General features: G+C 42.6%; 1 protein-coding gene across 2 annotated transcripts; it reads left to right on the top strand.

Moving 5' to 3' along the window:
* The first annotated feature begins 4,102 nt into the window (after nucleotides 1-4,102).
* Nucleotides 4,103-11,637, top strand: CCR2 (C-C motif chemokine receptor 2). 2 transcript variants are annotated; one of them, XM_010997066.3, is made up of 3 exons: nucleotides 4,191-4,425; nucleotides 6,193-6,283; nucleotides 8,153-11,637. In XM_010997066.3, the coding sequence occupies exon 3, from the start codon at nucleotides 8,164-8,166 to the stop codon at nucleotides 9,283-9,285; it is 1,122 nt and encodes a 373-aa protein (XP_010995368.1). In that variant the 5' UTR covers nucleotides 4,191-4,425; nucleotides 6,193-6,283; nucleotides 8,153-8,163; the 3' UTR covers nucleotides 9,286-11,637. The 2 variants fall into 2 exon arrangements, with proteins under 2 accessions (XP_010995367.1, XP_010995368.1); XM_010997065.3 differs by lacking the exon at nucleotides 6,193-6,283 and having other exon boundaries at nucleotides 4,103-4,425.
* Nucleotides 11,638-13,710: the final 2,073 nt, after the last annotated feature.

Raw genomic sequence — 13,710 nt, 5'->3', positions numbered from 1 at the left:
GTTGTTATTGTTATTAACAGCTACTATTTATGAGCGCCTACTGTACACCAGGCACAGTACTAGCTGCTTTATATTTATTTAAATCTCACACCCCAGAAGCCTTATTATTCCTACTTCATAGTTGGGAAATCAAAGCTAAGAAATTTGCAAAGAATACAGCATGAGATCCTTCTTTCTATATGACCTATCCTGGAAAATGTCCCGTGTGCCTTTGGGAACAATGTGTATGCTGTTGTTGGGCAGAGTGGTCTGTATACGTCTGTTAAACCTGGTTGGCTTATTACGCCATTCAAGTCCTCTATTTTCTTACTTCTGTATGGTTGTTTTATCCATTATTGAAAGTAGGGTATTGAAGTCTCCAACTATTATTGTACAACTGTCTTTTTTTCCCTTCAGTTGAGTCAGTTTTTGCTTCATATATTTTGATGATCTGCAAAAGGTGTAAATATTTATAATTGTTATGTCTTCTTACTGTATTGAGCCTTTTATTAATATATAATATCTTTCATTATCTCTCGTAAACTTTTTGGACTTAACATCCATTTTGTAAATATTGGTTAATATTTGCATGGAACATCTTTCTCCATCCTTCACTGTCAATCTGTTTGTGTCTTTAGATCTGAAATAAGTCTCTTGTTGGCAGTGTATAGTTTAATCATATTTTCATTTTGCTTTGTTTTGTTAAATCATTCTACCATTCTCTGTCTTTCAATTGGAGGGTTTAATCCACTTACATTTACAGTGATTATTGATAAGGAAGGACTTTATTCTGTCATTTTGCTATTTTTTTTCTAAATGCCTTATAGCTTTTTTGTCCTTCATTTCTTGCATTACTGTCTTCTTTTGTGTTTAGTGTGTTTTTTTGTAATGGAATGTTTATATTCCTTTTTATTTCCTTTTGAAAAAATATGTATTCTATAGCTATTTTCTTTGTGGTTACAATGAGGGTCACATCTGACATTCCAAAGTTACAACATTCCAACTTAAATTTATACCAGCTTAACTTCAATAACATAAAAAACTCTTAATCTTTTATCTGGGAATGTCCTAATTTCTCCCTCACTTTTGAAGGACAGTTTTGCTGGTTATAGGATTCTTGTTTGACAATTTTTCTTCTTTTAGCACTTTGAATATATGGGTCCACTGCTTTCTGGCCATTAAAGTTTCTGATGAGAAATATATTTATAATCTTATTGAGGATCCCTTGTATGTGAATAATTTGTTTCTCTCTTGCCACTTCAAGATCCTCTCTATGTCTGATTAAAATATGTCTTGGTTTGAGTCTCTAGATCTTATTTGGAGTTCACTGAGCTTCTTGGATGTTTATATTCACATCTTTCTTCAAATTTGGGAAGTTTTCAGACATTATGTCTTCAAATATTCTCTCTGCCCCTTTCTCTCTTTTCTCCTGGGACTCCCAAAGGTCCCTTAAGTTCTCTTCATTTTTCTTCAATCTTTTCTTTCTGTTCCTCAGACTCAATAATTTCCATTATTCTATTTTCAAGTTCATTGATTCTTTCTCCTGCCTATTCAAATCTGCCTTTGAATACCTTTAGTGAATGCAGTTTTACCTTTTATGAATGCAGTGAATACCTTTTCAAGGCAGTTATTGTATTTTTCAGCTGCAGAATTTCTTTTTGGCTTTTTAGGTTTTCTATCTCTTTGCTGATATTTCCACTTTGATCATACATGGTTTTCTTGATTTTCTCCACATCTCCCTTTACTTCTTTGAGAATCTTTAAGACAGTTGTTTCAAAATCTCTGTCTAATAAAACCTGTCATCACATCTTTCTCAGGAACAGTTTCTGTTGATTTACCACACTTCCATGTTTCTTTATATGTCTTGTGTTTTTTGTTGTTGTTGTTGAAATTGAATTTTTGAATCTAACATGGTAACTCTGTAAGCCCGATTCTCCCCCTTATCCAGGGTTTTCTGCTTCTATGCAATTGTTTTTTATTTGTTTGATTTGTTTATATTGTTGGAACCAAGTTGAACCCTGTAAGGCCCTCCAAGCACAAAAGCCCCATCTATGTCCCCTGCCTCTTTTTTATAGAAAAGCTGAAATTTCCCAGGCCTCCCTGAGTTACAAAAGAGCATGTTTAAGTAGTTAATGATTAGGACAATAGAGTCATAGAATATTTCAGTGTCTGATGCACATTCTTGGGTCATTTTACAGATACTATAACTGCCACCAGACAGAAAAAACTAACTGCATGATGACCAGACTCTAGCCATGACATTAGCTGCTCCATTTTGAGCAGTACTGAATCTATGGCTAGCACAATTCCAAGAACTGGCCTCAAGCGAATGGGATTAACATTGCTCATAATGATCTATATCCTTGTGGGCATCAAAATAATTGTAGCTTGTTCTGTCCATATATGTAAGTGGGTAATTAAAATTATTAGCAAAGAAACTTCTATTCTGCGAATATGGTGATCTATGTCAGCATGAATAAGTTACAGAAGACAGAACTTTGCCCCTAATCGCATTGAAATGGAATGATGTCTGACAGTGGGGAACTGAAAGCAGCTCTTTTGCCCCTTTCCTGTTTGCCCAATTCTGTCCCCCTGTAACTGTGAAAGAACCTAATTATAGGAATGAGAGCACTAGGCAATTTAACCTAACTCCTGACTCATGCTCTCCTGAATACACACAATACCTTGTCTAACCTGTTGATTCTTTTCCAAGATAAAAAGAACTAAGAGTGAAGAATTAAGTAGTTAAAGAATGACTAGCTCTCTACCTGCAACAGCCCTCTTAATTCTGCAGGCAGGTCACACAGGCAAAATAACATCTGAAGAGAGAGTCAGCCAGCCCGCACACAATGGAGAATGATGCTGAACTCAACCTCCTGCCTCAATGATTCACTCAGATTCTTCCCCTTTTTTTCCCTTTAAAACTGTAATGGCTGAGAAGAATCTTCAGAGTTGGTCTCAGGACATGCGTCCACATTCTCCTGCGCACATTCTCCCCAGATTGCCGGCTTTTCTGATTAAAGCACCTTTCCTTTCTATTGACACTTGTCTCTCTATTGTTGGTTTTTGAGTGGCAGGCAGCTGAACCTGAGTTCAGTAATTGTTGTAATCTCTCTGTGTGACAAGGATCTGACTGAAATGTGAACTTAAGGTCTTCTCAGGAGGTATTTTCTGAGCCTGTGCTTTTCCTTGGGTATGTGCAGTCACTTTCTAATTTTCCCTGGAAATGCAGCTGCTTTCGAAGGTCCCAGTCTTTAATGTCTGACTCCCAAAAAGGGAGAGAGAGAAATGAAAGGGAGAGAAATAAAGGGCGCTGGCTCTTTAAATCCCCTGAAAGTCACTTCAACCAGAGGGGAAGGGGCTTGCAACAATGAGGAGGAAATGTAACAACAGTGGCTGCTCTTTTCTTTGTCTGCACTTCTAAGATCAGAAGGAATCATCAGTAATCAGAGCACAGATCCTCGATATCTGGAGGGCAGGGTCTAATTTTTGCCCACCCTGTCTCCTGCAAGCTGTGTGCAAGCTGATCCAGGAACACGTGCACAGCTGCTTATCAAGGTGCCTGGGGTGGGGAATGGGTAGCTGCTACTGTGCTCAGAGCTTAAATTGGTGGAAGTTAACTGCAATTGATCATCCAAGCCTTCCTCTGAAAGTTGCAGACCCTCAACAGACTCCAGAGTTATAAAACAGTTAGATCAGGCAGATTCTGCCAGTGGAATTGTTGTCTAGGTGGGGAGAGAAATTCCTGGTGTTTGCTACTCCAACATCTTCCCAGAATCTCAATGGTGTTTTCTTTTAGCAAGATTTCTTTCTGAGGAGTGGGACCTATAAACAGTGGAGGACCCTCCTGCTAAGGACATCTCTGACACAAGAGACCATTTAGCATTCCCTTTTCATTAAAAAACTCTGTCTAAATAAAATTTCTAACCAAATCCCAAATCCATGGTGCCACTGAAATCAGTGCACATGGTCACATAAAATCTAATTATATTTCCTCCACCTTAACCAACAGCCCCCAGTAGCATTTATCCTCTGGGAAATGAAGTTCTGGTGTGCTTGTTTCATGCAAATTATTACTGGCAGAAGAGAGTGAAAGATCTCCAGATATAGAGACCCACAAGATAAAGAACCCCAGAGTCATTAACACCCAGAGGCAGATACACAGGGTGTGCCAGATTCACCCTCAAGGTTGCATAAGCAAGATTTCAAAATTAATTCTACTCTGGAGACCTCAACCTAGTGTACAATGATCCTGGCTGGAAAAGAAGAACTATATATATTTTTTTTCAAATCTTTGCCATCACTTGACCTTGTATCTCCGCCTTCTCTTTCTGCAGGAAACTTTATTTCCTACTTCTGCACACCACGTTTCTACCTCCAGATCTGTTTGGTTCAGTTGCTGAGAAGCCTGACACACCAGTGCCACTTGGAAGAAGCCATCTACCGGTGAGCTGGGGGTGCTTTTTTCATCACTTCATGAATTATAGGCTTGAAGCATCTCAATGCTAGAGATGCAGGGAGTGGGAGCACCCTGAGGGTCTGCATAGCCCAGGAACTTGGGGGATTATCAAGACAGTAGAAAAGGGTGGAGGGTGGCATCTGTGCCAGAAATATTAGAGAGACCCTGATGGCAGTGAGGAAGCACAGAGCAGAGTGAGACTCCCTCTCAGGGCTCAGGTGGCAGGAGAGAGTGTGCTAAATGAAGACAAGTAGGACAATCAATCTCAAATACTGCTCCTCTCACTCTGCCCATACCAGACCCAAGGGCTCTGACGAGCTGGAACTTCTACCCTCAAGTTTTCCCCCTTCTAGTCCATATATGTGATAGTCTAGGCCCTGAACCAAAATGAACCTCTTGCCTCAATTCAGAGGCTGAAGTGAGGAATGAATTTTTCTGAGAGGCAGCTTTTAATCAATTCTGGGTGATGTGTCTTGACACTTGAAAGTGACACCTAAACCTCCACCTTGCTGTGTGTCTGTTGTGGTAGGAGCTAGGTGTGCTGGGGTGACAAGGGATAGGTGATAAAAAGGAGAAGGTGGCTGGTATTTGAGAGGCCAGGCAGTGAACAACAAAACATAGGAAACACACGACAGATGTGGTTGAGGCAGTTCACCCCCAGCCTCACCCCCCCACCAATCTGAATCACCAGAGCGAGGATCTGGGCCCTATATTTCTGACCGACAGGCTTCCTGTGGGATCCCGAAGGCCAGGATTTGAGAACCCCCAATCCAGCCCTCGCTTTCCCACACCAATGAGGAGACGAAGCCCTGTGCATCTTAGTTTTCATAAGATCTCCCACTAGATTTTCTGGGAGCCTAGTCCACAGGGAGCCTTTTGTTTCTCAGCAGCCTACAGCCTGCTAGTTCTCTGTTATTCACTTTTTCAGTTGGTATTTATTTAGCAGTCTCTACGTGCCAGGCTGGGTTCTAGGGCACCAAGATAGTTCATTGCAAAACAAACCTCTCTGCCCTCATGGAGTTTATTTTCTGGCGGAAATGTCTGTGTGTATGTGTGTGTGTGTGTGTGTGTGTGTGTGTGTGTGTGTGTGTATGCGCGCACGCGTATGTGCGGACATGTGCGCACTTTGCATGCATGAATGGGGCACACTTGTGTGGGCAAGTGAGTGTGGATTTCTAAGGCTAAACGCCAAAGAAGTTCTGTTCAAGGCATGGGAGAATAACTAGAAAACCTGCTACTTGTTCTACATTCATCTCTGTTTTCAGAGCCTGAAGATGAGCACCTCTGAGGGCCTTTGAAATAGCTCAGGGTTCAAATTCCAGCTCAGCCATTACTTGCTTTGTGAGTTTGAGAAAAATCATTTAGTCTGTTAATGCTTCTATTTCTTCATTGGTAAAATGTATACTTATCTCACAAAATTGTAAGGATTAAAGTAATTAATGCATGTAAGGTATTTAGCACAGCACCAGGAGCTTAAAGAACATTCAACCAATGACCATAGGTTTAATTCTTTAGGTGGATACATTTTATTCCCCAAGTTTGACCAGAGGTCTTATTTAGTTGCTGCCAATTTAAAGAATCTAGTTCAGTTATGTGAAATGCAAGATCTGTGAAATTAGCAATCACAAGAGAAATGGAAGAATGAGGTGTGTACACAGATAAAACCAAATTCACAGTCACTACTAGGGAAAAAAAAAGAATATTCTTGAGAGCCAACTCATACTATTAAAACAAATTTTGTGTATTTTTTTCAGTGAACATTTATTGATGCCTCCTTTAGCCAGGAGGTATCGTAAGAGCTGGAGAAAGAAATGTGATCTAGTCCTCGATCTCAAGGAGCACACAGTATGTAGAAGATAATATGCTTATTTAGAGGCATGCACAGTGTTATGAGATAAGAATGATTTGACAGAGGAGGTGGGTTGGACTTCATGGAGAAAGGGAATGAGCAGAAGGTACTGCAGGATGAAAAGGAGCTCACCAGCCATTTTAGGCAGAGGGGAAGGCATGTGCAAAACCACTGAAGCCTGAAGGAAATGGCAAGTCTGGAAGAAATGGGAAAAAAAGATGGATATGGCTGGAGCACAGGATCTGGGACTTGAGAAGTGATTAGAGACAAAGCTGAGAAGAAATGGGCTTAGAAAAGCCATGATGAGTAGGTCTGGCCATTGCCTTTGAGTCCCTACCATATGCATACATATCACAGGGCTACTCCAGTTTTAAACTGAGAAGTGCATGATCCAATTTCAGCTTTAGAGGAGACAGACTGAAAGAGAGCATGACTATGAAGAAGGCATGAGCAAATGAAAGAACCTATCAAAGCCAGAAATGAAAAGCACAGAAGGCAAGAAAGTGGCAGTTGAAAGTGCAGAGGGGATGACTCTGAGAGGTGTTTATGAGGCAGAATTCATACAACACAGTAATAATAATGCAGAGCACTTCTCTGTACTGGATGTTGCACTAAGTCTTTGTTTCCACAGCAACTCAGCATAGTTACTGTTGTATACATAAAAAAAATTAATAGTAGAAGAAGTAATTAGCCCCAAATTATATAACTTGTAGGTTGGAGGTAGGATTCAAATCTAGGTCTGTTCGGCTCCAAAGGCCTGGCTCCTAATCTTCCAAAGAGGAGGAGACCCAAGATAATGCCAAATCCTGCTTCTTAGGTAATGGAGTAAACGACAAGAGCCAAGACAGGGAATCCACAAGTTGAAGCAACTTTCCAGGGATGTTCAGTTTGGGGTGGATTGAATTCAAGGTAGTACCTGTATGATACCAACTTTGCTCTCTGCAGTATCTCCAGTGCCTAAAAGAGAGTATGGCTCATAGTAGGTGCTCAATAAATATTGGTTAAATGAAAATATCCACAGGAAGACATGTAGTAGGAAATGGAAAATTCAATCCTGAGGTGGAATTGGAAAGCAGAGCTTTGGGAAGCACTAGACTACAGGAAACTTAGAACCTTGAGATTAGACAACAGAATTCAGGAAGAACTTTGGAGCAAGGGTAAAGAGGTAAAAGGTAAAGAAGTAGGAGCTAAGGATGGTGCCTGGGGACTTTTACAGTGTGGACAGGGGGATGAGACACCAACAAAGAAAATTTTTTAAAGTGGTGAGACAGAAGCTTAACTTCCCAGAAGCCAAAAGAGTATTAAAAATGGAAGAAGTTGGCAGAAAAATCAAATGCTCGATGAGGATGAAACTAAAACCAAGCCAGGGCATTTAAAAATTGGGTTGTCACTGCACCCTTGCCAAGAGAAGTTCTGGCAGGATGACAGAGGCAGAAAGTTGAAAGGGGTACCAGTTAGAACACATTGGGTGGCAAGTAACAGAAAATGAAACTCATACTGGTTTATTATGAACATTCCCAGAAGCCCCTGAGCAGAGTCCCCTTATATGTTATCATCCAGGAATGGGTCACAGGCCTTGTTCCACTACAGAGGAGGTAGAGAAAGCAAGTGTCCAGCATGGTTAGCCTTATAATGAGAGTCAGGTTCTCTGGGAAGGCCAAGGGTGTTGGGCAAGAGCTGTGGGGAGATGACTGGCGTCTGCGATCAAAAGTAACGGGAAGTGATGAACTAGCACACATGCCTTCAAGGAGATGGCTGCGAAGCAAAGACAAAGCCTGGGATGTTGCTTAAGTGGAGCAGGGACCTTGCTAAGATTGGAGATTGCAGCCATTGTGTTGTGTGTCACGGTTCTGTTCTGTTTACAGGACAGAGGAAGATGGATGACAACAACACATTTCCCCAGTTCAGCCACAGTGTGCTGTCCACATCTTATTCTCTGTTTGCAACGAACATCAAGGGGAACAGTGAAGAATCCACCACCAGTTATGACTATGATTACAGTGAGCCCTGCCAAAAAACCAACGTGGGACAAATCGAAGCCCAGCTCCTGCCCCCACTCTACTCGCTGGTGTTCATCTTTGGTTTTGTGGGCAACTTGCTGGTCGTCCTCATCCTGATAAACTGCAAAAAGCTGAAGAGCATGACTGACATCTACCTGCTCAACCTGGCCGTCTCTGACCTGATTTTCCTCCTCACCATCCCATTCTGGGCTCACTATGCTGCTGACCAGTGGGTCTTTGGGAATGCGATGTGTAAATTTTTCACAGGGCTGTATCACATTGGTTATTTTGGCGGAATCTTCTTCATCATCCTCTTGACAATTGATAGGTACCTGGCTATCGTCCATGCTGTGTTTGCTTTAAAAGCCAGGACGGTCACCTTTGGGGTGGTGACAAGTGGGGTCACCTGGGTGATGGCTGTGTTCATCTCTCTCCCTGGAATCATCTTTATCAAATCCCAAAAAGAACATTCTGGTTACGCCTGTGCCCCTTATTTTCCACTAGGATGGAAGAATTTCCATACAGTAATGAGGAGCATCTTGGGCCTGGTCCTGCCACTGATTGTCATGATCATCTGCTACTCAGGAATCCTGAAAACCCTGCTTCGGTGTCGAAATGAGAAGAAGAAGCACAAAGCCGTGAGGCTTATCTTCGTGATCATGATCGTCTACTTTCTCTTCTGGGCTCCCTACAACATCGTCCTCCTCCTGAGCACCTTCCAGGAATTCTTTGGCCTGAGTAACTGTAAGAACATCAGTCAGCTAGACCAAGCCATGCAGGTGACAGAGACCCTGGGGCTGACGCACTGCTGCATCAACCCCATCATCTATGCCTTCGTCGGGGAGAAGTTCAGAAGGTATCTCTCCGTGTTTTTCCGAAAGCACATTGCCAAACACCTCTGCAAACAATGCCCAGTTTTCTACGGGGAGACAGGAGATCGAGTGAGTTCAACATACACCCCTTCCACTGGGGAGCAGGAAGTCTCTGCTGCTTTGTAGAGCGGTAGCAGTTTGCTTGTTATTTTTAAAGGGAGATAACAATCTGTATATGATAGTAAGCCTCAAGGGTTTGTTGAATAGAGGACTTGAAATCTCTAAAGCAAATTCCCAGGAACCTCAGGGTTGTGTGAACCAACACAGACTTATGTCACTCCTTGTAGAGCCAACATGAGCTTGGGGAATATTCCAGAACAACCGTGGGCACAGACTTGGACTCTCCAACAAGCTCATCGCAGTTTCTGGAAAATGCCACATTGCCTTGTGTTTATTCCCTTTTCCCCATCTGCACCATTTCTTGCTCACTCTGATTCTGTCAATCTCTTTAATCAATCAGCGGGAGGTAGGGAAGAGAATGAGACATGCATGGGTGAAGGGAAAGAGGGTGAGTGGGGTCAGGACCAAGGGGACAGAGCAGGAAGTATGAGCATGGCTGAGCCTGGACGAGGATGAAGGTAAGGGGTTTGCTTGCCCAGCCAGGTAGGAGTATTGGCCCTTAGCACCATCTCCTACTGTATTTAACTTCGAAGCCCCACCACCCCAGGTCATGGAGAGCTTGGGAACTGTTAAGAACTTTTTGGGAGCTTGAGTTGGGTCCATGATCCCCTTCTGTTAAGTGCATGACACATTTTTGCTTTATTACAGTTTAGCTATGACAACCATACACCCTACATTTGAAATCTATTAAGTATCATGCTTCATTGTTCACAAACTTCTTAGGCAGCATCCGCATACACAAACATTTATTAAAATGCTTGTTTATAAAATAGGCATAATCTATAATGAGATGAAAAAATAAAAGCCCTCTTTTGGTCTTTCCAGGCAAAGGGTTGGAGGCAGTGATGATGAGAAAGGGGTGGGCACCAATGAGTTCCTCCATCCAGAGTGAACAGATAAGCTCACAGGAGAATGTACAGGAATGTTTCCAGGGCTGGCTAAGAGCAGAAGCCAGGAAGGATGCAGCAGAACCCCCGAAAGGCCTTGTGTCTCTGGATCTGACACTGTTCATTTCCTTCTGGCTTTCCCCTGCCTTCCTGCTGCCCATGCCCGCCTGTCCCCCTACAGCCTTTATCATATAACTCTGCCTGTAGGACTGCCTTATCCCAAAAGCCTGTTTGTGGTGCTCCGGGAGAGTAGCTGTCAGGAAAATGTGAAGGAAATTGTGCAACAAGAACCCCCTGTTGGGCCCAGGAGAGGAAAAATAATTGGTCGGGACACTCAGGTGTGTGCTCAGAGGAGAGAAGGGGCCCATCTTGGAAATCAAACACTGGCCTGTGACCTCAGGGTCTATTACCAGGCAGGGCAGGCAAGGATGAGGAAGACTCTAGATAGGTTGGGAAAAAAGTTTTCCAAATGGATATAGACAAAGAGTTCATATATATATATACATATATATATATATACAAATTTTTTAAGTCAGGTAAAAATTAAATTAAAGCTGAAAACTGTGACTTACAGTTATGGTAAAGTATCATTTTAAGAGTTACTGTTATGCCAAATCTAAAAATACTGTATTAGTCATAGAGACAATTCTGGTGTTGAGCTTAAAATCTTGGAGCACCTGGTATGTTTGGGACACTGCTGGTTCAACATAAATGCTGATCACGGAGTTGGAGGTCTGTGATCCACAGGTTTACTAGCTCATGATAAGGCAGCATCTAAATAGTATCAGCTGGATCACAGCATGCACTCAACAACTGTCATCTCAACTGTGTCTTTATTCTCTCTGACTTGTTACCAAAAATCTTTTGTGCATCATTATGAAGACTAGGAAGTCATGGATGGAATCATCTTCGACTGCTTCAGTGCTTTGCCAGTGTCCTATTAATCCTCAGACTGTCTGTCCCCTGTTTGGCCAGTGGGAACTCCTAATTCAAGCTGACTCCTAATCAAAGCTTTTAAATTCTATTTCTAAAGGAGGGGAGTTGGAGAATCTCACTTAAGTAAGCAAAGACTTTCCTCTTGGCTGAGCCAAGTTAAGAATGTACATACATGTTAGTGCATTTCTGATCTGATGCTAGCAAGAAACACAGGGCTCCTGGAACCTGGAGCCTGGAACCTGGAACCTGGAACCTGGGGAGCTGGAAGTTACTATAGTTTCACTTTCTTGCCTCATGGCTACGGAAGGTTTCAGAAAGAAGTGTGTATGTTGCAGGGTATTGCTTAACCTGCAGATACTTGTTTTATCCTAATGAATGTATTCGATTTTGTTTTGATGATGTCAAAATGTTGTTTTAAAAAACTATGACTTGGAAAATGAATCAATGCTCTAACTATGTTGTTTAAAAAAAAAAACTGTCTGATTAGCAACTGCCATGTCCTCCTTCCCTCAAACTCTGACAACCACCACTCTATCTTTTCCATCTATGAGGCTGACGATTTTAGATTCCTATTGGAAATAGAATCATGCAGTATGTGTCCTTCTGTGTCTGGCTTATTTCACTTAGCATAATGTTCTCTGGGTCCATCCATGTTGTTGCATTGCATATTGCAGGATTCCCCTCTTTTTTAAGGCTAAGTAATATTCCTTGTCTGTATAGACCACATTTTCTTTATCCATTTATCCACATGCATAGAATTTCAGTTATACAAGATAAGTTCTAAGTTATCTGATTTACAACAATGTGCCTATAGATAACAATACTGTACTGTACCCTTAAAAATCTGTTAAAAGATTTTTTAATGTTGTATTCTTACTACAATAAAAAACTTTTTTTGGAACTGCTTGTTTTGCTATGCTGTGGTGTGGTGTGACAGACTGTCTTCACAACTTTTCACTCCTTCCCTGGTGTGATTACACATGCTTTTGCCATGTGACTTGCACTGTGCCCTACAGGAGGGACACCCTCACCCCATCCACAGGTGGCTCAGTCAATAGAAAGTGAGCAGAACTGACATCTGCTTCATCCAAGCAGAGTGTTAAAGTTGTTGGGTGGAGCCTCTGGCTCTCCCTTCTCAGCCACAGGAAGACCTATCCCAGACCACAACCCCTTCGGGCCAGATGCCCCAGTGAGTAAACGAGAAGACACAAAGAACAGAGTCAGGGCCCCAGCCACACAGCAGACACATGTCACAGGAGCAAGAGGTCCACATTTGCTATTTTAAGCCACTGGGCTGTGGGGCTTGTTTGCTAAGAAGCATAAAAGTTAACTAATACATGTGGCATATAGTGACCTCATAAATAAAATTTGGAAACGTGTCCATTTGTTTTTCCATCATGGAATTCAATGTGACAAACACTTCTAAGGATCTATTGTGTGCCAGACTGGGGCGGGTACACAAGGAAGGATATGTTAATCCCTGTGCCCTTGGATCTCCAAGTCCAGGGACTGCTAAAGGGGAGGAGTGGGAGAGAAGGGACTATTAATAATCACATTGGACTGTTCAGAGCACAGAAATAGAGGTGTATGTGAAATTTTTTGAGCTCCCCAAGGAACCGAAGGAAAGTCCTGCATCACAGTAATAACAGCTACAGTGAGATTTTATTGTCACCAAAGTAACTGCCACTTAAAAGCTGACAACTATCTCCATTTCTAGAAGTGGAAACCTCAAGTATCCTTTATTCCAAGGAGAACTTTTGAGTGGGCTGTTTGAGTTAAGCAGATGTAAGGAAAGATGATCATTCCAGGGCATAGGTATCTTAAGATTTTCAGTGGAGCTGGGGGTTTGTCCACCCCATACCATCCTCCTTAATCTGTGGCAGCTGGGGCAGTTTGAGCATTTTTCAGAGAGGCCCTGCAGCCTCCTGGGAGTGAGCCATCAAGACTCCATCTTTCCACTTTCGCTTTTCCTCATGATTAAAATTTCCCTGACAAATTGAAATGGCCTCAGGTGAGATTAGCCAGCAGCAAAGGCCACCAAGGGTCACCCAGAGGAAACTCACCATGAGAGAAGAGGCACCTGGGCTGGTGAGCTGACCTCCATAAAGCAGCCCATGAATTTAGTGGAGGGCTGGCCCTGGATATGGTGAGTGACTGAGGTTGGAAATTTCTCCAGATGCCACTACTAAAGCACCATGCTTATAACTTGATGTCCTTGAGACATCCTTGCTGCCTCACTGCCACACCCTGTGTCTCCACCATCACCTGTTTCCAATCTCCTCTTCTTAGTTCAGCTGGTTTGCTGCCCAGTGGATCCCCACACCCAAGAATGAGATGCTGGCCCTCCTTTTTGCAAGCCCCCATTACTCACATGATTCTTTCAGAGGCCCCTCCTTTGGCTTTGGGGAGAAGAAACCCATCCTCCTTCCCATCAATCCCACCCACTTCTACAACCTCTTCCTGCCCAAACTTGTTTCCTTATACAGAGGGGTTGAGAGGGGTTGTCATGGTGACTGGGGGCACAGGGCTGATTCTGTCAGTCTTAGTAAGCCCTGGAGGAGGTGTATGATCCCAGGTGTCAGTGGTTTTTTGAAGAACTGCAGGGTAC

This window comes from Camelus dromedarius, chromosome 17 (genome assembly GCF_036321535.1).
Source record: "Camelus dromedarius isolate mCamDro1 chromosome 17, mCamDro1.pat, whole genome shotgun sequence".
Classification (NCBI taxonomy): Eukaryota; Metazoa; Chordata; class Mammalia; order Artiodactyla; family Camelidae; genus Camelus; species Camelus dromedarius.
This window is presented reverse-complemented; position numbering and strand designations above follow the sequence as displayed.